This window comes from Neoarius graeffei, chromosome 5, assembly GCF_027579695.1.
Source record: "Neoarius graeffei isolate fNeoGra1 chromosome 5, fNeoGra1.pri, whole genome shotgun sequence".
Lineage (NCBI taxonomy): Eukaryota > Metazoa > Chordata > Actinopteri > Siluriformes > Ariidae > Neoarius > Neoarius graeffei.
In genome coordinates, this window is record NC_083573.1 from 38,614,322 (window position 1) to 38,639,722 (window position 25,401).

A 25,401-nucleotide genomic window follows, 5' to 3' on the forward strand; every position below is an offset into this window, starting at 1 on the left:
TAAGTAACTGTGCATCTTTATTATGTAACCAGCGTGATTAAGACAGAAAGATCAAACTGAACAGTGTGAACCACTGAATGGTGTGGGTCAAAGGTCACAAGATGTCATGACAGTCACCCCTCATGCACTTAAGCTAAACAAAGTTAACAAGTTTAATAAATGAGGTAATTTTTATTTTATTTAAAAAAGGCATCAGGCCGTTCAGATCTTCCCAGGGAAGCTTCCGTCCTGAACCTGCCCATCCCACTTCTCAACCTGCAGGAAGGGGAAAAAAAATCAAAATGGTAAAATCTGCATGAATATTTTGGCAATTACATGTCTGTAGCACTGATAACCATATTTCATAACTACAGGTCAACTAACCACACCTTTGCTACCCACAAGCCCATACCAGCCTGCAGGCTTGTAGCACTCGAGTCCAAGACTTGGACTTGAGTCCGACTCGTGCCCTAATTTTAAGGACTCCTGACTTGACTTGGACTCGTACATTAACTGCATCCGGACTCGTAAAATGGACACAAGAACTCTGATTTTTTTTTTTTTTTTTTTTTTGTAAAATGCCATAATAATTTGGCATAAGATATTTATATCTACATTAATTTTTATACTAATTTCGTGCAAGAGAACACACATTCACCTGTTCATACATCATGTTCAGGAACAAACTAACGTTGATGGCACTAAAATGCCTGGAGAGAAGCCCCAAGGATTGTCCGCTTTACTTACACAGACTTCTCGTGCAGTGGGGAAAAAAATGCACTGCTATGTGTTCCATATGTAGAAGAACTATCGAGATGACAGGGACAACCTCGAACTTCAATCGTCATTTGGTAAGGCTCCACCCAGAGAAGGAAGTGACACGCTATATTCATTGCTCTGTTGATAGCGGGGATTGCTGAGCGATGAACTAGCGAGTGTTAACCCTCTCCCGTGTTATTTGCCCTGTTGAGAGTGGGCGAGGCTTGCTGAACGATGAACTAGCGAGTGTTAACCCTCTCTCATGTTCTTTGCCCTGTTGAGAGTGGGCAAGGCTTGATGAACTAGCGAGTGTTAACCCTCTCTCATGTTCTTTGCCCTGTTGAGAGTGGGCGAGGCTTGATGAACTAGCGAGTGTTAACCCTCTCTCGTGTTATTTGCCCTGTTGAGAGTGGGCGAGGCTTGATGAACGATGAACTAGCGAGTGTTAACCCTCTCCCGTGTTATTTGCCCTGCTGAGAGTGGGCGAGGCTTGATGAATGATGAACTAGCGAGTGTTAACCCTCTCCCGTGTTATTTGCCCTGTTGAGAGTGGGCGAGGCTTGCTGAACGATGAACTAGCGAGTGTTAACCCTCTCCCGTGTTATTTGCCCTGCTGAGAGTGGGCGAGGCTTGCTGAACGATGAACTAGCGTGTTAACCCTCTCTCATGTTCTTTGCCCTGTTGAGAGTGGGCGAGGCTTGCTGAACTAGCGAGTGTTAACCCTCTCCCATGTTATTTGCCCTGTTGAGAGTGGGCGGGGCTCGCTGAACGATGAACTAGCGAGTGTTAACCCTCTCCCGTGTTATTTGCCCTGTTGAGAGTGGGCGAGGCTTGCTGAACGATGAACTAGCGAGTGTTAACCCTCTCCCGTGTTATTTGCCCTGCTGAGAGTGGGCGAGGCTTGCTGAACGATGAACTAGCGTGTTAACCCTCTCTCATGTTCTTTGCCCTGTTGAGAGTGGGCGAGGCTTGCTGAACTAGCGAGTGTTAACCCTCTCCCGTGTTATTTGCCCTGTTGAGAGTGGGCGGGGCTCGCTGAACGATGAACTAGCGAGTGTTAACCCTCTCCCGTGTTCTTTGCCCTGTTGAGAGTGGGCGAGGCTTGATGAACTAGCGAGTGTTAACCCTCTCTCGTGTTATTTGCCCTGCTGAGAGTGGGCGAGGCTCGCTGAACGATGAACTAGCGAGTGTTAACCCTCTCCCGTGTTATTTGCCCTGTTGAGAGTGGGCGAGGCTTGCTGAACGATGAACTAGCGAGTGTTAACCCTCTCCCGTGTTATTTGCCCTGTTGAGAGTGGGCGAGGCTCGCTGAACGATGAACTAGCGAGTGTTAACCCTCTCTCGTGTTATTTGCCCTGTTGAGAGTGGGCGAGGCTTGATGAACTAGCGAGTGTTAACCCTTTCTTGTGTTATTTGCCCTGTTGAGAGTGGGCGAGGCTTGATGAACTAGCGAGTGTTAACCCTCTCCCGTGTTATTTGCCCTGTTGAGAGTGGGCGAGGCTTGATGAACTAGCGAGTGTTAACCCTTTCTCGTGTTAATTGCCCTGTTGATAGTGGGCGGGGCTTGCAGAGCGATGAACAAGCTTTTTATCTGTAGGCTATTATCTAAAATGGTGCAGTCGAGCAGTAACGTTAGTTCAACACAGCAGCAGAGACGCTTTCACATAAAGGCAGCAATAGCCACCATAAAATGGTGCAGTTGGAGTCTTGTTCTCGGACTCGACTCAAAATTTTCTGTAACGACTTGGACTCGGACTTGAGGTTTAGTGACTCGACTACAACACTGCCAGCCTGCCTGAAGTGGAATATAGGGATTATGGGAGGATCGGTGTTCACTCACCTCATTCATTCTCCTCCAATCTAACAAGGTTTCTTGATTAAAGTCAAACAAAACCCAAAAGTAAACTCCTTTACACCGACAAATAATATCCAGACAAGACTGTTTCATATTTGTGCCTGTATACTGTGTGCAGATTTTATTTTAAAAGAAAAACATCATCCCTGGGCGCCACCATCTTACTCTCTCCGAGGTCCAAATAAATATCGCACCAAGTACAAATCGTGAAGTCACCTATACACTACATGACTCATTGAGGCGACTGGATCTCGTCGACACATCGCTTCTAAATTGTTGTAAACAACCCTAAAGAGGCCCGAGTGTCAAGCGTTTGGGTCTAAAAGTAAGCCCGATTATTGATCATTTTGTGCCATACAGTTAGGTCCATAAATATTTGGACAGAGACATTTTTCTAATTTTGGTTCTGTACATTACCACAATGAATTGTGAACAAAATTCAGATGCAGTTGAAGTTCAGACTTTCAGCTTTAATTCAGTGGGTTGAACAAAATGATTGCATAAAAATGTGAGGAACTAAAGCATTTTTTAAACCCAATCCCTTCATTTCAGGGGCTGAAAAGTAATTGGACAAATTAAATAATTGTAAATAAAATGTTCATTTCTAATACTTGGTTGAAAACCCTTTGTTGGCAATGACTGCCTGAAGTCTTGAACTCATGGACATCACCAGACGCTGTGTTTCCTCCTTTTTAATGCTCTGCCAGGCCTTTACTGCAGCAGTTTTCAGTTGCTGTTTGTTCGTGGGCCTTTCTGTCTGAAGTTTAGTCTTTACCAAGTGAAATGCATGCTCAATTGGGTTGAGATCAGGTGACTGACTTGGCCATTCAAGAATATTCCACTTCTTTGCTTTAATAAACTCCTGGGTTGCTTTGGCTTTATGTTTTGGGTCATTGTCCATCTGTATTATGAAACGCCAACCAATCAGTTTGGCTGGACTTGAGCACACAGTACGTCTCTGAATACCTCAGAATTCATCCGGCTGCTTCTGTCCTGTGTCACATCATCAATAAACACTAGTGACCCAGTGCCACTGGCAGCCATGCACGCCCAAGCCATTACACTGCCTCCGCTGTGTTTTACAGATGATGTGGTATGCTTTGGATCATGAGCTGTACGACGCCTTCGCCATACTTTTTTCTTTCCATCATTCTGATAGAGGTTGATCTTGGTTTCATCTGTCCAAAGAATGTTCTTCCAGAACTGTGCTGGCTTTTTTAGATACTTTTTAGCAAAGTCCAATCTAGCCTTTTTATTCTTGAGGCTTATGAGTGGCTTGCACCGTGCAGTGAACCCTCTGTATTTACTTTCATGCAGTCTTCTCTTTATGGTAGATTTGGATATTGATACGCCTACCTCCTGGAGAGTGTTGTTCACTTGGTTGGCTGTTGTGAAGGGGTTTCTCTTCACCATGGAAATTATTCTGCAATCATCCACTACTGTTGTCTTCTGTGAGCATCCAGGTCTTTTTGCATTGATGAGTTCACCAGTGCTTTCTTTCTTTCTCAGGATGTACCAAACTGTAGATTTTGCCACTCTTAATATTGTAGCAATTTCTCGGATGGTTTTTTTCTGTTTTCGCAGCTTAAGGATGGCTTGTTTCACCTGCATGGAGAGCTCCTTTGACCTCATGTTTTCTTCACAGCAAAATCTTCCAAATGCAAGCACTACACCTCAAATCAACTCCGGGCCTTTTATCTGCTTAATTGAGAATGACATAACGAAGGAATTGCCCACACCTGCCCATGAAATAGCCTTTGAGTCAATTGTCCAATTACTTTTGGTCCCTTTAAAAACAGGGTGGCACATGTTAAGGAGCTGAAACTCCTAAACCCTTCATCCAATTTTAATGTGGATACCCTCAAATGAGAGCTGAAAGTCTGGACTTTGTCCATGTCCATTATATAACTATAACCTGAATATGTTTCAGTAAACAGGTAAAAAAAAAAACAAAATGTGTGTCAGCGTCCAAATATATATGGACCTAACTGTACTTTTGTTTGGTTTTATTCACTGAGAAAAGCGATCTTTTTGACAGCAAGAATCATGTTGCTAGGGCAACAGAATGCTTACAAGCATCCGTTTCAGTACTGCGCGTGCATCATCGAGCTGAGTGAGATTTAAACTTCGTAAACCTGAAGCCTGTTGATTCGCGGATTTTGTTGCCAGTAAAAATCGCATGATTACAGAAGATTTATTCGATTTTTAGAATTAGAAGCCTGTCACATATACATTACAGCACAGTGAAGTTCTTTCTCTGCTTTTAACTCATCTGAAGCAGTGAAAACATATGCGCGTGCACACACACAGAGAGAGGGAGAGAGACAAAAAAATGCAGTGGTGCCCAACAATTTCTTTAATGAATTAGAAGCTTTTATTTGATAGTTCTGTGTAACGAAGGTAAACGGTGTACTCGAGTGCCGTTAACATCACAGGTGGACATCTGGGTTTCAGTGCAAATGTTTGCACCCAGGTAAGCCCATTTTTAGCAATATCATAACTTTTATAATGGATACATTGTTATAGTTTTATTTTATTTTTTTTATTTAAACATGCGGAGAGCATATCAGGGCACTTGCCATGATCAGCAAATGGCGTTTATTTTAGGGTTTTATTTGACTAACACTCAGTTAAACATTTAATGACTATGGGGAGACCCTCCAGTGACTACTGTAAGGGTTGTAACACAACTAATAAACTTCTCCTGACAAACAGCTCGGCCAGTATATTCAGGACAAACAGAACAGACTTACAGTTGTTCATCTGCAAAATTAAGCCCTCAACCATCAACATTAAACAAACAGTTATGAGCTAATGCAGAAAGAACATCACAGTTACAGCTCCAAATGTTTTTCTTTATTACATCATGTTCAAAGTTAAATATTTTGCTCTTTGGATCTTGCAACAGTGATTCATATTTAATGGCTCGGTTCCACTATGATATGCGCGGAGTAGTCAACAGGTGGCGCGCGCGTCACTGGATTGTTCAACAATGTCAACAATGGTGGACGCCGCACAGCCCAAACCAACAAAAGTAAACTGTTTATTCAGGGTTTACTGTGGTTTGTTTCAAGTTTAATAACATCTTGTAAATTTTAAAGATACGGAGCCATCAAGTAAATGTTTTTCGTGATGAAAATAGTCTGTTAAATCGTAAATTTGTCAATTTGGTCATTCTTGTCATTGTGAGTGTAACCCCTGGACTCCTTGACATTAGTTGATTAGAGTGATATTTGCAGGAAATGGACACGTCCAATTTCATTTACGTTCGCATTGGTGTTTTAACATATACTTACTGAAGAGGCTCATAATTTACATTCCCAACTCAAAACATTGAAAGTTTTCAAGGAATATGAGGGATATTACTATTGGGTGGATTTTGGAATTGGGCTATGAACCAGAGTTAGGATGTTATGCTGGTATTTCGACATCAACTTCTCAAATACTTGGGGATTGACAATTTGAAATGTTTGAAAACTCACGAGGACTCGTGCATTACTGAATGCTGTGATTGTTTCAACTAATTGAACTTGCATGTCCATGCATTCTCTCCACATTCTCCATAACCACAGGCAATCTTGAGGGAGCCGTGTGTGTTAATTTCTGTTACCAGAATTCTTATTCCTAAATATGAACTATACACCAATATAGAATCAGCACTCATCAAAATTTAAATGTATGCATTCTTTTGAGGAAATATTTGTTTGATTATTCAAGTATGTGATTAATATAAAAAAAAAAATCAAACATCATTATGATTTCACAATAACTGGCCCATCAATAAGCATGATAAGCACAAATATATCTTACAGGCCGCGTGAAGTAGACGCAGTTACCCAGACCACAAGCCCTAACTTAAGCACAATAATGGATGTGGCATGGGTGATAATTCGCGGATTTGTACGTTTGACAACATTTTATAAGCGTCTATTCCAGTTAAACATCAATAAAATTTATTAATTCTATCTTATTTCAGCGAAACGTTATACAAACCAGTGTCACAGTGAGTATTGTTTTGGCAGGGCACGACCCAGAAGTGGAGGACTGATCACAGCGCCACCTGCTGAATACAGCTAAAATGTTGGGATAGCGGAATCGAGCCATTAACCCATTGACGCCTGAAACGCCTGCAAAAAAACATCTGCAAATGCCTAAGACAGTTTTTAGAAAAGGTCCCCATCTGCCTGAGGGTTTTCTGAAATAAAAATAATTAATTGAAAATGCCTATGAAAAATTCAATATCTCAGCCTCTGAAGCACATAGAGACATGAAATAAATTGCATTTAAAAGATAAAATTCTCTGCTTTTATTGGATCATGCTCATTCAGCATTAACACTAACACATTTTTATAAAAAAAAACAAATCTCAGAGTCAGATGAGTAAAAATCAGTATTATATGATTCATTCATATAAAGAACGACATATCAACACAGATCAATTGATCTAAAAACATGTCAACACATAGATTAATTCATCTAACATGGAACAAGGCACTTTGTCATGGGAGAAAGGTGGGAAAGGAGTGAGGAGAAGTGGTGAAAGTCCTGAGGAGGAACTGGAGGAAATGACCAGGGGAAACGACCGGAGGAACAAATTTCCAAAGACTGACACTGACCTCACACACACCCATCTTTTATACACACACACACACACACACACACTACTGTCGTAGAACGTGGTGCATGAAGCACTCGCGGTGCAGGGGAATATTGCACTGCCTGCATCCCATCAGTGTAGACCCCGGGCGCACATTGGTGCCAGTGTGCTTTTTGGCACAATCCCTGCAGGTCTTTCTCTTGTTGCTGATCTGGGCCAGATCATGCCCAGCTGAAGCTCCAGATAGGCTGGTGGGGAGCATCTGGTGGGGAGCACTTCTCTTGGTTACTGGGACGCACAGCTCCATCGTTAAGTCCTCCAACCAGGCTTTGTAGCCACTCTTCCTGTACTTCCATTCATCTCCACCAGCAGATCTGGCAGCCACAAATGCATTGTAGCACGCCACAGACAAAAAATAAAAAAACAGCCTCCTCCACCACTTTGAAGACCTGTGATCGATTTGGTAGTACCCCACCATCTGGTCGAGCAGGTCTACACCCTTCATATGTTGCTGGTAGTCAGCAAGGCAGGCTGGCACCTTGACCTCCACCTGACGCTGAGCCTCGATCTTCCTTTTCACTGACCCCAAAGCCATGGGGTCATGGTGGTTGGACAGGACCATTACTGCCTTGGTGTCCTGCCACACGCACAAGGTCAGCTCATCCTGTTGAGCCACCCGATACTGATGCCTGGCCATGCCAGCCTGCTTGCTGAGCTCCTTGGTCTTCGGTAGGCCCCTTCTGTTTGCGCGCACCGTCCCACAAGCCTGAATTCCCCTTGCCTTCAGGTAAACCAGCAAGGGCACGCTTGTGTAGAAGTTATCCATGTAAACAGACAGGTGTGATCCGTAGTATGGGCTGGCCAGGTCGGTGACGATGCGGTGCGCCAGGTTGATCTCCGCCTTGCCCTCTGTGGCCCCCGTATACACCTGAAAGCTGGTGACGTAGCCAGTTGTACTTTCTGCCATCACCCATACCTTCACTCCCCATTTTACTGGCTTCATGGGGAGGTACTGCCGGAATGCCAGCCGCCCTTTGTACTTGACCATGGACTCGTCCACGGTCACGATACCATTAACTTCATAAAGGGCCTGGTATTGGTTCAGGAGGAGGTCCAAGAAGCACCGCAGTTTCCATAGCTTGTCCGATTTGTCCACTTTAGGGTCAGTGTTGTCTTGGAGATGTAGATATCTAAACATGATTCAAGATTCAAAAAGTTTTTGCTGGCTGGATTTCTTTATGATGATGTCCATGTAAACTTATGACGTGCACGTGTTGGCCATTATTGTTTTTATTTTTGTGTATTGTGCTATGCATATGAATTTATTTATCTATTCCATATGTATTGTTATTTAAGTTATTTATTTATAATTGTATTACTATTTATCAATGTTGTACATTTGGGACATTTAGGTATTTGGGACATGTAGTTTTGCTTTATGATTCAGGATAAAGTAAAAGTTACTGCCCAATACTGCTATTTATTATACTACTATTACTATTGCTATATACTGTTACTATACTATCACTAAAGCATATCATCATTATTATTATTATTATTAGTAGTAGTAGTAGTAGTAGGCCTAGTAGAAGGCTCTAACACCACTTCGGGTACATTACTGGCCATGATGGAGACATCACTGCAAAATAATAATAATAATAATATTATTATTATTATTATTATTATTATTATTAAATAATAATAATAATAATTTATTAATTTTATTATTATTAATAATAAATTAATACAACCCTGCATCGTATGTCTTGCATTATGCAATTATACTGTATACTGCAGTAACACTAGTTTAAAAAAATCCTAGTTTTCATACTGCAGTAATTCGCCGAGGTTTTTTTTTTTCATAAGGGTAACGCCACGCAATAAGACACAGAAGTCGTCAGAAGAGAGCGCAAGAATAAATAATTACCTCCAGATCATGTCGAAGCGATCTCGTGCCATCACTCGGGGGACATTTGTCTGATACAGCCACTTGCTCTGTCTCCAGTAATCCCGGCGAGTTGGTAGTTTCATTATCCCAAAAGTTATGCAGAGACCGATGAATGATTTCATTTCCTGTTTTGAGACGGCGCTCCACTTTAAGTTTGATGGTGTGTGACCGCGCGTCTGATCAGCATATACATTTGTCTGTGTCACCAACATATCCCAAACTTCCTCAGTGAAAATATTCGAAAATACATCTAAAGGGCTTGCATCTTCAGATATCGGCACCTTTAGCCCAGGTGTCCGAGTGAACTTTTGTTGACGTGGGGGGTGAAATCCATCTGACTGCCAGTCCACTTGGAAGCCTTGGAATTCCTCCTCCTCATCATCCTCTCGAAACAAATCCCACTCCTGTTCTCTATCTAAGGGGTCTTCCGGCACATCTCCCTCTATCTCTTCCTCGATTAAAATCTGTTCACCCCCCTCCAACTCCACATCACTTCCATCACTGTCACAGCATGTCTCCGCAGTAACCGCAGCCATTTTCGCCGGTGTTAAATAGCTAAACAAACGCACGTGTGCAGAACAGCGAGTATGGCTGATTGATTGACGTTATTATCGACAAATCACACAACACATTTTTGGTCACATGGTCTTAAAAAATCGAAAACACCCACCACATGTGTATTTGAACTAATGATTGTGCATTACATGCTGCATGCGCCTTGAAAAAAATGACAAATCAACAATGCTGCGTTATGCAGCAACCGGCATTTGGGGCAATGTTGCGTTATGCAACAACCGGCGCTAGGGGCAATGTTGCGCGACGCAGCATCCGGCGTCAATGGGTTAATAGATCAGTTGAGAAGCATTACAAATCTGCACTGCTTCCAGCTGGTCAACTAAATCAAACAAACACAACCATCAATGACAAACTTGGCCAGTGTTGAAGGGAAAGTGATTTTCCTACTGCTGATTAGAATATTTTGAGAGACTCTTACCCAGCTGATGGGGCACAGGCTCTTGTAGACCCTCTGATACCATTCACATGGGGTCATGTCTTGTCCTTTTGCTGACAGTGCCTTATTACACCTGTGAAAGTCTGCAGAGAGAAACAAGGGCACCAAAAGTTAAAAAAAAAAAAAAAAGTCAGTATCCCTGTTTATAATGCATCGTAACGAGCCTCCGGTTGGTGAAGGAGCCAACGCGGTTCTTCTAAACTATTCAAAGATGATCTTAAACACTGAAGTGCAACAACAACAAAGCAAAAGTGCTCTGAGAGCACAATATCCCCCACTGGCAACTCGGCCATAACTCTGGTAAAACGAGACCAAATTGAACAAAATTGCAATATGTGTATTACCAACATATAACAAAGAATCCTGCCAAGTTTCGTGAAATTCCTCAAAAAATTGTGGGCGAAGTTGATTTCAGAAAGCAAGCACACCTTGATGAAATTGCCAAAGTACAAGTTTGTTAATAATCAAGGGCATAACGCTGGCAAAATTTGCCCAAATGAAACAAAATTTCAATATGCATATAACAAAGCCTTTTGCCAAGCTTGGTGAAATTCCTCCACAAATTGTGAACGGAGTTGATTTCAGAAGAACGTACACCCTCACGAAATTGTCAAAGTACAAGTGATTTAAATCAAGGCTCAGAACTCTGGTAAAATTTTCACAAACGAAATTAAATCTGAATATGCGCATTACTATCATAGAACAAGGCCTTTCACCAAGCTTCAAGAAATTCGTCCAAACATTGTGGGGAGTTGATGTCAGAAGGTGAACACCCTTCCCGGGACAGATGGATGGAAGGAAATCGCTACGACATAATCCCCCTTCAGGCCTTTCGGCCAGCGGGGGATAAAAATTGGAGAATAAAAACTCGTGGTCAGGTAGAATCTTAATTCAGCAAGATTGAACCAGTACTGCAACTCTGGACAAGAAAGTGCAAGTTTCAAACACTTGTAACAATTAGCAGAGAGACAGAAGCAATAATTGATTTTTAAAAATAATTTAAGAATCAAATCTGATTTACAATCATGCTGTGAGAGAGAGAGAGAGATGGAATGAATTCTATACTATTAGGGACACACTGATCTGGCCTGAGTTTCCCAAAAGCACCGCAGCACAAACATCATGGTTAAATGGTAGAGCGAGCAGCACAATGAATGCTCTCTCTCTCTCTCTCTCCTAGTTAAGCTGCTCTTAGCGTTAAATTGCATATCACGGGTAAATTCAGGAGCAAGATTCTCCTATTTTATATTAAACTTTGGTCAAATATCTAACATTCTCTGCAATTTTTTTTACCTTGTGCAATACCAGAAAAATTCAGTTGAAATCAAGCCATTTGAGGCGAATTGGTCCGCCTCTGAAAAAACTTGGCATTTGGAGAGAGAAATGGGAGCGCTTGGTCTACACAGGCTGTGCACTGAAACTGTGCAAAGCTCTCTCAGCCTGCTGGCGCTTCCACAGAGAACGTCACGAACCTGGCTCCAGACTCCCTTGGGATTTTTCCAGACGCGTTTTTTTTTTTTTTTCCTTTTCTGCTGTAGACAGATGGCCTTGTGCAAAATTACCCTTCTGGATGAGTGTGTAAAGGGACATACAGTACTTTCATATAAAAAAAAAATTGGTCCAGAATATGCACTTTAATACCCCTTTTCCACCAAATCAGTTCCAGGGCTGGTTCGGGGCCAGTGCTGGTGCTGGTTCACAACTCGTTCAACTTGCGAGCCAGCTGAGAACCAGTTTGCTTTTCCATAGCTCGCGGTGCTAAGGGAAGCCATGTCATTACGTCGCTGTATACGTCAGTTACGTCGCTACGTTTGCATAAACCTTGGCGCGAATATCGAAGCAAAAACAACACGGAAGAAATAGCAGCAGCAACAACAACAATAATAATAATGGATGACTTTGCATTTGTACAGCTGCTGCTTCTCGTCGCTTAAAAATGGCGATCTTTCACGGTCTTGTTATTATTGTTGGTCTTAACAACTCCGCCCCCCCGCTGACATAAGCAGTTCTTTCCTCTGGCCCAGCAGAGAGTTGGTGCTAGCCTGGAACCGTTTTTTCTGGCCCCAGAGCCAGTTCTTTGTCAGTGGAAACAGAAAACCTGGTTCTAAACTAAGCACTGGCCCCGAACCAGCCCTGGAACTGCTTTGGTGGAAAAGGAGCATAAGAGTCTTTTGGGAAACCCACCGCTGATCCTGGCCTCGTATACTTGATCTGTACTGTACAGGATGACACCTGAACTAAATAATCCAATCCAGTGATTTATTTTATGGCATTAACACACGACATTGACTGACGACACACACCATGCCTGTGGACATCGGACACTAAATGAATGGGTCTAAACGCCTGTGAGGTTTCACACAACTTCGTAAGAGAAGCTTGCAGAATCAGCTTGCTTACAGAGACGAGGTGGATACCTTCTCAGAAATAAAGCTGAGGAGAAAGAGACCATAACTTCTAAACCAGGGGAGATCAAATCTGGCATTACAATCATAGTTTAAACAAACCTATACAGGGCTCGAAATTCATATATTTTTTCACCAGCCAGCCGGACTAGTTACCTTCCAAAGTAACTCGCCAAACAGAAAATCAACTCGCCAAAATTTGTTCATGTATGAATTTTACTTCTGTCAAAAATAACACAAAAGAGAGTAGTTACCATTGTTCATGACTAATGTGCATTTATTTCAAGCACACTTTACAAATTGGCATTTGCTGCTCCATGTCCTCCTCGCGATATCCAAAAAAATGCCAGATGACTGACCCCTTACTAGTTCTTTTAGGAACCAATTCATCCGCTTCCATTTTTAATTTGTCGCTGAAATTGACAGAGCTTACACGGTAGCCTGTGCAGCACCAGCGATTGCACGAACTGAGTCAGCGCTGTAAACCGAAACTAGGAAATCTTTCTGCAAGTTCCTTTCAGCACAGAGATGTCGCCCGGGATTGGTTGGCGAGTGCGTGACGTTATTGGTTTTTTTTTTTTTCCCCCTTAGGCAGCCTCTCACGTTACTGCTTGAGGAACAGGGAGAAAACCACCGGAAAATGTTTTAAACAAACGCAACAAACACGAAACAAACCCAAGTCGGCAGATGACCATAAAATACTCTATAGTTACGATATAATAATTATATGCATCTCTCACAGAATTTTCGGAGATATATCAAGTATATTCAATATATCGCACAGCCCTAGTCGGAATCTTCGCTTCATATATATTTTTTATTTTCAACTAGCCAGCCGGGCTGCCTAGTGACAGGAATCACCCGCCAAATGACAAATTAAGTCGCCTCAGGCGACCGGACCACCGCGAATTTCGAGCCCTGCTATATTTGGGGAAGTCAAACCGCAGAGGCAACGCTAGAGAAACCAGCAAGTGTAAGCTTGAGTTTGCCATTACTGCTGGAGAACGAGTTCATGAGAGCGAGTTTGGGGTTGGTGGCGTGCAGTGCGCCACTGTTGTATCCAACTACCTTGAATCTCACTCACATGCAAGAACAGAGCCAACATCATCATAATGAGCAGAAAGAACATGGTTAGTGTTTGTACTCACAGCTGTTGACTAAGTTTAGCAATATGTCCGTCTAGCCTTGTCAAAGACTCCGGTCACGTGCAAGGAGTGCATGAGTGCTCGGAGGTAGACAGGTAGGTCTGTAGACCACCCAATCATTACAATCGGATCCAATGAAGTGACTGGACGAGATTTTTTTCTTATTGTCAGAGAATTTGATTTATTAATTGCTGTCAGAATGTAAAGAGAAGTCCAACGGATTACTTTAACACAGCTCAAATATGGTGGTTAGCACTGTCACCTCACAGCAAGAAGGTTCTGGGTTTGAACCTGACAGCTGACAGGGGCCTTTCTATATGGAGTTTGCATGTTCTTTCTGCATCTGCGTGGGTTTCCTGCAGATGTTCTGGTTTCCTCCCACAGTTCAAAGACATGCAGGTTAGGTAAAATACCCAGCCACTGGAGTTGCATAAGCCACTGTATTCAACCCCGATTCCAAAAAAGTTGGGACAAAGTATAAATTGTAAATAAAAACGGAATGCAATGATGTGGAAGTTTCAAAATTCCATATTTTATTCAGAATAGAACATAGATGACGTATCAAATGTTTAAACTGAGAAAATGTATCATTTAAAGAGAAAAATTAGGTGATTTTAAATTTCATGACAACATCTCAAAAACGTTGGGACAAGGCCATGTTTACCACTGTGAGACATCCCCTTTTCTCTTTACAACAGTCTGTAAACGTCTGGGGACTGAGGAGACAAGTTGCTCAAGTTTAGGGATAGGAATGTTAACCCATTCTTGTCTAATATAGGATTCTAGTTGCTCAACTGTCTTGGGTCTTTTTTGTCGTATCTTCCGTTTTATGATGCGCCAAATGTTTTCTATGGGTGAAAGATCTGGACTGCAGACTGGCCAGTTCAGTACCCGGACCCTTCTTCTACGCAGCCATGATGCTGTAATTGATGCAGTATGTGGTTTGGCATTGTCATGTTGGAAAATGCAAGGTCTTCCCTGAAAGAGACGTCGTCTGGATTAGGGATGTTAACCGATGACCGTTTGACCGGTGGTTGACCGAATCAACGTCAACCGGTTAATTTTTTTTTGGTTGTCGGTGAAAAAAATCAATCGTTTTGAAGCTGCCGATTTTGGAGCGGAGAACCTGGAATTCTGTGTTGTAAACACTTGGGCCATGCCATGCGGTGTAAGGACGACAGCTGACAAATCAGAAACACCCATTCAGTCATGTCCCGCCCTCCCGCCCCAGTTAAAGACAGCTGACAAATCAGAAACACCTATTCAGTCATGTCCCGCCCCAGTTGAAGACAGCTGCCACTCGGTGAAAGAAGAAAAAAAAAAAGTGTAGACACAGGCTTTTTAGCTTACAAATTACTATTCTGTTTTTTTTTTTTTATTACTAGAAGGCACATCGAGTTTAGTCCTGCCTTGGCCAGTGCATTCTGAAAGTATGTTTCGGTCTGTAGCCAACAATGCATGTTATTGCAGATCATCTCTCTCCACACAAACTAAAGGCGCAGATGCCGACTTTTTCACGGCTTTTTCATGGACTGTAACGGCATTTGCTTATGTAATAATTTTAATACAGAATTTACTTTGATGAAATTATTCAGACACTCCAACCCCCCCCCCCAAAAAAAATCGGATCTGCACGAGCCATGAAAAAGGCGCGCCGTTTGCATCCCTGTTTAAACTCATAGGTTAACCGACTTTAACCGGCTAATGAGGCTCGGTGGTCGGTCAAGATTTTTTTTAGTTTTCGCCATCCCTAGTCTGGATGGGAGCATATGTTGCTCTAAAACCTGGATATACCTTTCAGCATTGATGGTGTCTTTCCAGATGTGTAAGCTGCCCATGCCACACGCACTAATGCAACCCCATACCATCAGAGATGCAGGCTTCTGAACTGAGCGCCGATAACAACTTGGGTCGTCCTTCTCCTCTTTAGTCCGAATGACACGGCGTCCCTGATTTCCATAAAGAACTTCAAATTTTGATTCGTCTGACCACAGAACAGTTTTCCACTTTGCCACAGTCCATTTTAAATGAGCCTTGGCCCAGAGAAGACATCTGCGCTTCTGGATCATGTTTAGATACGGCTTCTTCTTTGAACTATAGAGTTTTAGCTGGCAACGGCGGATGGCACGGTGAATTGTGTTCACAGATAATGTTCTCTGGAAATATTCCTGAGCCCATTTTGTGATTTCCAATACAGAAGCATGCCTGTATGTGATGCAGTGCCGTCTAAGGGCCCGAAGATCACGGGCACCCAGTATGGTTTTCCGGCCTTGACCCTTACGCACAGAGATTCTTCCAGATTCTCTGAATCTTTTGATGATATTATGCACTGTAGATGATGATATGTTCAAACTCTTTGCAATTTTACACTGTCGAACTCCTTTCTGATATTGCGCCACTATTTGTCAGCGCAGAATTAGGGGGATTGGTGATCCTCTTCCCATCTTTACTTCTGAGAGCCGCTGCCACTACAAGGTGCTCTTTTTATACCCAGTCATGTTAATGGCCTATTGCCAATTGACCTAATGAGTTGCAGTTTGGTCCTCCAGCTGTTCCTTTTTTGTACCTTTAACTTTTCCAGCCTCTTATTGCCCCTGTCCCAACTTTTTTGAGATGTGTTGCTGTCATGAAATTTCAAATGAGCCAATATTTTGCATGAAATTTCAAAATGTCTCACTTTCGACATTTGATATGTTGTCTATGTTCTATTGTGAATACATCAGTTTTTGAGATTTGTAAATTATTGCATTCCATTTTTATTTACAATTTGTACTTTGTCCCAACTTTTTTGGAATCGGGGTTGTACTTAGTGCCAGTCCCAAGCCTGAACAGACTGGGGAGGGTTGTGTCAGGAAGGGCATCCGGTGTAAAACCTACACCAAATCAAATATGCGGAACAGATCCAATGTGGCAACCCCTAACGGGAGCAGCTGAAAGAAGAAAACTTTAATATGTCCCATACTCACCAACATAGTTCTGGAAGCAGTTTCGTGTCTGGTTAGTGTTGGGAAAGCGGGCATCAAATGGAGCAGTTCTGTAACTCTTGATCTTCTCGTCAATTAACTCCGCCATCTTTGACCAAAACTTGGTGTCAGGTCCACAACTGTACACAAGTATATAGTCAAGTCACCACACACACATAAACTCAGATTAGGTTTTTCACCAGGGTTTGTTCATTGTTCAAAAGGTGCTGACTGCAAAGACATCTGAAATTTTCAGGGGGGTGTTTTCTGTTCATTGCGTTTTTCTCTGTCTCGTAAGAACATCATCATGCGGACAAGATATGATGATTTTGATGTGCTTGTCTCAGTTTTGGGACCGTTTTCCTACCTCTTGAGGGAAACAGCTGAACACGGGGAGCTTTAACTAATTAGCATAACCATGGAACTGAGTCACACCGAAATGGCAACGCCTGGAAAACATTGTAACTCTGCATCGACCTTGGAGAGTTTTAAGTCGCAGGGATGTAATTTGTAGTTGACATTCGCGAATTGATCCATGAAACAAAAAGATGAATATATCTTGTCTCAGTTCCTGCTTGGGTGTTACCGTTTCTTTCTCTGTCAGATTAAAGCATTAGGTGTATAACTCCATACTCGCTACTGTGGACTTGAGCTCATGTGTTCCAAGGCTAAGATAGCTAAGCACTAGCTTGAATGATTTAGTCATCCAATCTTGCGGTTGCACTCACTAGGCAGGCTTTCCTTTTCTCTTCCACTGGTGGGAGAGCGGAGTCCACTATGTTTGCCCACGCTGAATTGTTTTAATTAAAAGCAGGTCAAACACGCCCCACGGTGGTCACATGATATTGTTGGTCACTTGCTTTGGCAATTTTCGAAATCGTAAAACACGGGATGCATTTTATTTCGGCAAAAGCGACACATAGGATACACAGTGTGTGCAGCAGTGAAACATCTCGAAACTCCAACAGCAACAGAACATTCTGCCCAGAACTCAACTTTGCAGTCAGAACCTTTAATTTTATATCACTGGGTATACAAAGTACAATAAATAACATTTTAGGGCTGTCAAAGTTAACGCAAATTCCTTTTAAAAACCACTAATTTTTTTTTCTGACACACGATTAAACCATACATGTTCTGTGCCCCCTCCACCATAGTTTGGGAAATCAGGAAGTGACATAGCACGAGCGAGTGATGTAGCAAATAGCAGGTTGGCGAAAGTTGTGATAAAGTGCACTTATGTACAGAATCAACTCCTATTGTTGCATTCTGACCATTTACATAAAATGTGTAATTTTTTTTTTTTAAATATGCTTTTGATGGTCCAGAGAGGAGAAAAGATGACATTTTAAGGTCCAGGTGTGTGTCTCGAAGCACGCAGACTGCACACTGGCGTGAGAACGAGTGTATTTTATTCTGAGAAATGTGTATTCAGAGATGCCAACCTTTTGTGAAATCAATGTGTAGTGATATGCATACGAGTGGAGTGCCCGCAGGGTGTGTAGCGAGTCCAATCCAGGTGGGGGTTCGGGGGGCGCTGTAAGCCCCCGAGAAAATTTTGGAAATTGGTGCTTTTTTAGGGCCATTCTGAATGAATACAGGTGACTAAAATGAACTGGGACATGTTGGTTTTAGGGGGAGAAAATTGTTGATTTTTTTTTTCCAATTATCTGAAAAATAAAACCAAACCACAATCACTTATGATTTTCTCATGAGTGATACTAATAACTCACCACATTCACACAAAGTAAAGACTTCTCTGGTAATTTGTATACAATCAGCTTTCAAACAGTGAATATTATTTTCTTAACTTTACTACACAAATGCAGATTACATACCATCAATATTTATAGATAACATACTGGAACACTCAATTAGCAAATACTCAAATAGTTGTACTGGAACATGTCTATTTCCTTTTAATTCCCATGATTAATGTCAAGTCACTTTGATAACTTTTAATTTTTATCAACTTTCTTTCACTTTTAATCTCATCAATATCAAGTCAGATTACTTATTCAGTTCTGAGTGATTTACTTCAGAAGATGACTGTTTCAGTTCCAACAGTTTTTCTTTAGTAGCATGTTTGTGAGGTTACAACACCCCGACAGCCCCTCAATACCTAGTGACATGGGCTGCTCGACATTCCATCATGGCATCGATAATTAATTCGCGCATGCGCAGAACGCTTGTCAACAAAGATGGCGGCGCCCATCGACGCAAACTGTGACCATAAATACAGTCAAAATATTGAATTATCAAGCGATAATTGGCCTCAAATGTACCGAACACCGGCAAAATATCGTCAACCCTTATAGATTCACGCGTTTCGAACCGCATCCATGCTAAAATCGTATGAATCCCATATAAACTGAATAGACGGTCGTAGCCTCGTAGTGCTACTGTCAAAAACATAGTGACTACGCACGAATCGTAGTGATTGGCATCTCTGTAAGGTATTAGGCAGAGACCCGTCCACCCGTAAATTTGACGGGCAATTGCCGATTTCAACGGGCAAGTATACACACAGACGGATACTGAAACGGACGATAATGCCGAAAATTTTCGCACATGAATACTCCCACATGTCATCCGATAAATCCAGTTATGTTCCGCCCACACACGGACTGGCCATCGGGAGTAGCGGGAGTTTTCCCGGTGGGCTGGTGGTTCAGTGTGGGCCAGCGGAGAAAAAAAAAAAAACAGTTGCGCGCTGGCCTTTAATATGATAAGCAATGTTAACAGTTTCTTTAACAAACTGTTAACATTGCTTATTACAGTTGCGCGCTGGCCTTTAATATGATAAGCAATGTTAACAGTTTGTTAAAGAAACTGTTAACATTGCTTATCATATTAAAGGCCAGCGCGCAACTGTTTTTTTTTTTTTTTTTTCTCCGCTGGCCCACACTGAACCACCGGCCCACTGGGAAAACTCCCGCTACTCCCGATGGCCAGTCCGTGTGTGGTTCCGCCATCATTTACAAATCGTAAGAAACACAGTTTAATACGAAAAATACTGAAAACTTGAAATGAAAAATCAGAATATTTCATCGTTTCCGCCATTTTGGCCCGCACTGAATCTTGTAACATGCGGACTGAATAAATCGCGAATTCTGATTGGTCGAAAATTGCCAAACACCCTGCGTTGTAGTTTCCTCTTTCTTGGCGGGAGAACCGCATTTTTTTTTGCTGACTCACTCTTCTGGATCAAGATGAATCCCAACAAACGCCCCAAATTGAATGTGACAAAAACTGATTCGTTTTTCCACAAAAAGACAGAAAAGGTATGTGTGATACATTGATTAACAAGGGGGGTTCATTGGGGTATGGTAAAATAGAATACTGTTGGTTTTTTTTTTTTATTAAATACTGTAACTAGATCAAAAGATTATATACAATTCATTGTTGTTTATTTTCTTTTCACTTTTGTTACCAAATCAAACACCATACATACATCTGATACATTCAGGAGTGAAACTGAAAAAAATACACAGTAAAAATATGCAATATTTCTGATCAAAAATTACACGCCATTTCACCCTGAAAATGTCCTAGAATGCAGGAAATGAAGTCTAAATTTCAAAAATTTTCTGGGGGGGCATGCCCCCAGACCCCCCTAGAGGGACTTCGCGCCTGCGGCGCTCGTCTTCGCACCTGCGGCGCTTATCAGGATTATATAAAATATTATTTTTGACTGGTAAATTTCTTTTTCTGCCTAATACCCTACATCTCTGGTGTATTTATAAATGCAGTTTTTGCTCATGAGTGTACTGTACATTTCCCAACGAATTCTTGCATTTTACTGGAAAACATCTTGATGAGCTGTGTGGCTTAACAAGTGTATTTATTTGGGTTTTGTATTTTTATTTTCTTTATTTAAAAGATAGCCACTCCTGTTGTCCAGAGTCCACATCACCGAGTTTAGTTTATTTTACTGCATAGTTTGCATAGAGCCTGGAAGTTAAGCACAGAACTGGAGGAAAATTATATATTTTGTTCACACTGAATTGTGCTAAACCCTCAGAATTATAAAGTTAACGCTGCTTTATTTATTTATTTTAAATGCCGTGGGGGAATGAAAAATTATTTTTGTGAATACTTGCTGTATCCAGCCTCATCCTTCCTGACCTGGCTACATACATTTGCATAAAGCAAGCATATTTGTCCACTCCTCAAAAGCTTGGAAAAATATCCCTTTAAGCCACATTTAGAACTGATTTTTAAAAAGTGATTAATTTACGATTAATCGCGAGTTAACTATGGACAATTCGATTAATCGCGATTAAATACTTTAATCGAGTAACAGCCCTAACATTTAAATTAAAAAGACTTGAACTATATTTTTGTTGTAGTATCCAACACCAGTGCCATCTTAAAGCACGATCGATCGATAGATAGATTCGACCAAAGCCATGACGCATCCTTGACTTGCAAGTGACGTCAAAGCCATGACGCATCCTTGACTTGCAAGTGACGTCAAAGCAAAATCGAAACCCAGATGTCGGCCATGTTGGTGGAAATACAAATGTGGGGTCAAGCAACATTCCATACAAAACAGTCACGCGTGCGCAACTCTCTGTTTTTCCACTGCTTTAAGTGTTCTTTTAGCTACACCATATCTTTATGCCATATATGGTTGTGGTCACAGCAGTACTCGTGACCATCTGATTTTTTAGAATTCCGTCCGTGATTCGTAAAGAGAGCGAGGAAACTCTGGGGCTTAGTACGGAGAGGAGACGAGCACGGCTGAACAACATCAGCAGGGCTGATCTAACAGAGGCTAAAACCAACCCAGCTCATGTTTGCAGTGATCATTTTATCTCAGTTGGGATTCAAAAGCTTTCTCGATAAGATCATGGAAGAATTTTATTTCATGTTGCTAGAATTTTGCTATAAAATGAGCGTTCTCTTGTCGTGGTTCACTCGGTCGTCGTTATAATTTTAACACGTCGTGGTTCATTTCGCTTCTAGGAGCACCAGCAAAATTACACAATGGAAACAATCCAGACTGGGCACCCAGTCAGAAAATGGGCTATGTTTCGTCCAAGGTCAGACTTGATTCTTCGGCAGCCGAACCAGATAGAACGCGATATCTGGGTACTCGATGGTCAGTAGAAGTGTCTTATCTTCAGAAAAAGTCTGACTTTTTAAAATAACATGGGTCAAAACCACACATATCCATCTTCTCTTTGTATCGAATGTTCGCTCGAGTGTGCAAATCGTGGTAATACTGAGAAAATTCAGCACTGTTTACAGACACTGCCATCCTAGCTGCTTTGTATATCCACAATCATGGTGGACGCTCATGACGTGGCACATTTTGATCACGTGGTTGCAAGTCATCTATAAAGCAAGCATATCTATTCACTCCCCAAAAACCTTATTCCTTTAAGGCAGACCTGGGCATTTTACGGCCTGCAGGCCGCATCCGGCCCTTTGGTTCATTCTGACCGGCCCGTGTAAGGTTAATTAGAAATTACAAAATAAACATTTTCTAATTTTATCTCATGCATGGACTGAATGTGCATTGCTTTTATTTTGAAATTGTGTTCAACAAAAATGCAATGCGCGCGACATGAAATCCCACGAAACCTAATCCCGCGATAACTACTTCCGTAATTTGTCCAGACCAACCACAACCTTGTACATCATCCTTCAAACGGTCCAGCCAATCACATACTGTGACGTCACCAGCAGGCGCCGGAGCCGGAGCCGATCTGTAGATCTGATACCTACACCGAATCGACGTTGTTGCGAGCAGGTCACAAGAAGACTTTAGCCCCCAAAATGTCCGCAAAAAGAAGAAAGGTAAATGCCGAATGCAGGGCTTTCAACAAAACAAGGACTGCTAAGTATTGGCTCTACCTACATATGTGAACAAACATTTTCAGTGATGAAGTTTAACAAATCCAGGTCTAGATCCTCCCTCACCGATGATCATCTGTCAGCTGTGCTTCGCATCTCCACCTCAGACATTCAACCTGACTCTGATGCACTCGTTAAAGACCAAGAGACTAGATTTCTCTCACTGAACAAATAAAAAAACTGAAAAACACCAAATAAGGTGATTAGACTACAAATGTGGGCATCATTATTATAATATGATGTATCTTGCTTGATATTTGGAGTAGAAAGACAATACCGTGATGTCTTTATTGTGTTTTGGGGTGAATGTGACTGAAAAAAAAAAAAAACGGTACAAACGTTCACATTTTGTTAATCATTGTTTTGGGAAATGTGATTGAATAAATGACATTTTTTGTAAGGCAACCTCGTTTTTTCCATACTCTTACCAGTCTTAGCAGCTTGTAAAAACAATGTTATTTACTGCTTTATATAAAGAAATACAATTAATATTATGCAGAATTTAGTTCAGCCTTTTGGTCCAGTGTCACGGTCTGATCGTGCGCTGGTATAAATTTACCATGCGCATACCGATTTTTTTCCCCGGCCAACTTCCAGGAAGTCTAAATTTACCATTTCTTGCTGCGATTTTGTACCGAGCATTTCAACACATTTGTGGACTAATAGAACGCGAATTGTGACTACAATTGTGAGATTTGATTATCAGTAGACAAGTATGGTTTGGATTGAATTTTATTAGTACATGTGTAAATGAAGTTAATAAAGTTGTTCAAAACACTTGACATTCTGACTTCGTTCTTTCATATATACTTAAACAAATCAATATTCATGAAGATAAAGTTCATCATTCCTGGCTGCTGGCTGGTCCTGATCAGCCTACTTAGTGCATAAACTGGAACTAAAACATGGGTCATTCATTCATTCATCAAGATAAAGTGAAAATTTATTTGTGGATCAAGTATGAACATAAATCCCATGTCATATTGGGCTGGTAAATTCTGACTAGGTCCAATGACAGGAGTCTAATTATACCAGGTGGGTAAATTTGACAGAATAACTATATTATAATCATGATGAGTCTCACTCAAACAAATCAATATTCATCAAGATAAAGTGAAAATTTGTGGATCAAGTATGATCATAAATCTATCATATTGGGCTGGTAAATTCTGACTAGGCCCAATGACAGCAGTCTAATTATACCAAGTTGGTAAATTTGCGAGAATAACTAAATTATTATAATCATGAGGAGTCTTACTTAAGCCTCGGTCACAACCGGCCGTACGTGCTCCTACGGCCGGTCTATGTGCAAAAAACGCAAGAAACGCACAGAGGGCACGCGTGTGACGTGCTGATTTTTGAGCCGTAGACTGGCTGCAGAGGTTCTTTGTCATGTCAAACAAACTACGTTTTCTTCAGGTTGCAAGACAAACTTGCAGCCAACGTGCGTCTTTCTCCATGAACAAAAAAAACGCAGCGATTTGGGAAACGCCAAAAATCGTACGTCCGGTTGTGACCTAGGCTTTAAACAAATCAATATTCATCAAGATAAAGTGTAAATACTTCAAGTATGAACATAAATCTCATATTAGGCTGGTAAATTCAGACTAGACCCAATTATACCAAGTTGGTAAATTTATACTGTGGTAAATTCAGACCGTGGCTGCTACAGTATAAATTTACCTGGTAAATTCAGACCGTGACACCGGCCCTCCACAAAATTTTCTGTTTCTCATGTGGCCCCATGGAAAAAAATAATTGCCCACCCCTGCTTTAAGGTATATTTAGAACTGTTTTTTTTTTTTAAACGTGAATAATTTGCGATTAATCGCGAGTTTACTATGGACATTAATGCGATTAATCGCGATTAAATACTTAAATCAAGCGACAGCTATATAACATTTAAATTAAAAAGAAAAACTGTTAACATCAGTGCTGTCTTAAAGCACGATAGATAGATAGATAGATAGATAGATAGATAGATAGATAGATAGATAGATAGATAGACTAGCCGACCAAAGCCATGATGTACAGCGAGCAGTTTGTCTTTAGCACTAACGGGTCACAATTAGAGGTCGTCTACTTGGGTTGACAAACTAGTCAGCAATCTTAGGCAGTAAATATAAGAGCTTTAGCTGTTTTAATCATAATTTTACCACATTTTCAGCAGTTATTACTGTGTTAATAATGTAATTTATCTGTACGAGTTTTATAAACGTCATACCTCAGTGTTAGCCTGCTAGCTATTAGCTCCCGCCTGCACCAAACAACCAGCTCTTTTATTATTTAATAAAAGTAGCCTTATGCTACTAACTGACCCGAATATCCGTCAAATATCGCGAATTAGAGACAAAAAACAAGTATTAAGTTAGACTTCACCACAGTATAAACACTAGACAGGGGGTTAAGGCCTACCGAACGCGTCCTCAATAAAGTGTCCTCTTGGAAGAAGTGGTGGAACGCACAGCATTATGGGATCGCTGAAGAAGAAAAGGGGCGGGGCTTCAACTCTGAGGGAAGCTGCATACTACTATACTAAATAGTGTGTGAGAATAAAGATACTGCAGGCGGTGGAGCTGCTGCTTTGACATACTATTTAGTACGGTAGCATGCGATTTCAGAAGTCAGTAGCCAGTGTGATAAAAGCTTGTCGAGGTATATGATAAAGCTTTTGTAGATGTATGAGTTCAGGGCATTTTCCATCCATCCATCCATCCAATATCTGTAGCCGCTTATCCTGTTCCACAGGGCATTTTAGGATGTTAAAAAAAATACATTGTCAAGCATATGAAAAAGGGGCAGCATGGTGGTGTAGTGGTTAGTACTGTCGCCTCACAGCAAGAAGGTCCTGGGTTCAAGCCCAGCGGCCGGCA

At 41.5% G+C, this 25,401-nt stretch overlaps 2 protein-coding genes across 3 annotated transcripts; both read right to left on the reverse strand.

Annotated features, from left to right (window-relative positions):
* LOC132886689 (cytochrome c oxidase subunit 6B1) lies at positions 1-25,022 on the reverse strand. 2 transcript variants are annotated; one of them, XM_060921648.1, is made up of 4 exons: positions 24,944-25,022; positions 16,667-16,803; positions 10,133-10,233; positions 1-255 (listed from the first exon to the last, which is right to left on the reverse strand). In XM_060921648.1, exons 2-4 carry the CDS (start codon positions 16,770-16,772, stop codon positions 202-204), a joined length of 261 nt encoding a protein of 86 aa, XP_060777631.1. In that variant the 5' UTR covers positions 16,773-16,803; positions 24,944-25,022; the 3' UTR covers positions 1-201. The 2 variants fall into 2 exon arrangements, with proteins under 2 accessions (XP_060777631.1, XP_060777630.1); XM_060921647.1 differs by lacking the exon at positions 24,944-25,022 and adding an exon at positions 24,753-24,861.
* LOC132886688 (piggyBac transposable element-derived protein 4-like) lies at positions 263-10,126 on the reverse strand. Its single transcript, XM_060921645.1, has 2 exons — positions 9,118-10,126; positions 263-8,380 (listed from the first exon to the last, which is right to left on the reverse strand). The coding sequence occupies exons 1-2, from the start codon at positions 9,672-9,674 to the stop codon at positions 7,255-7,257; spliced, it is 1,683 nt and encodes a 560-aa protein (XP_060777628.1). The 5' UTR covers positions 9,675-10,126; the 3' UTR covers positions 263-7,254.
* Positions 25,023-25,401: the final 379 nt, after the last annotated feature.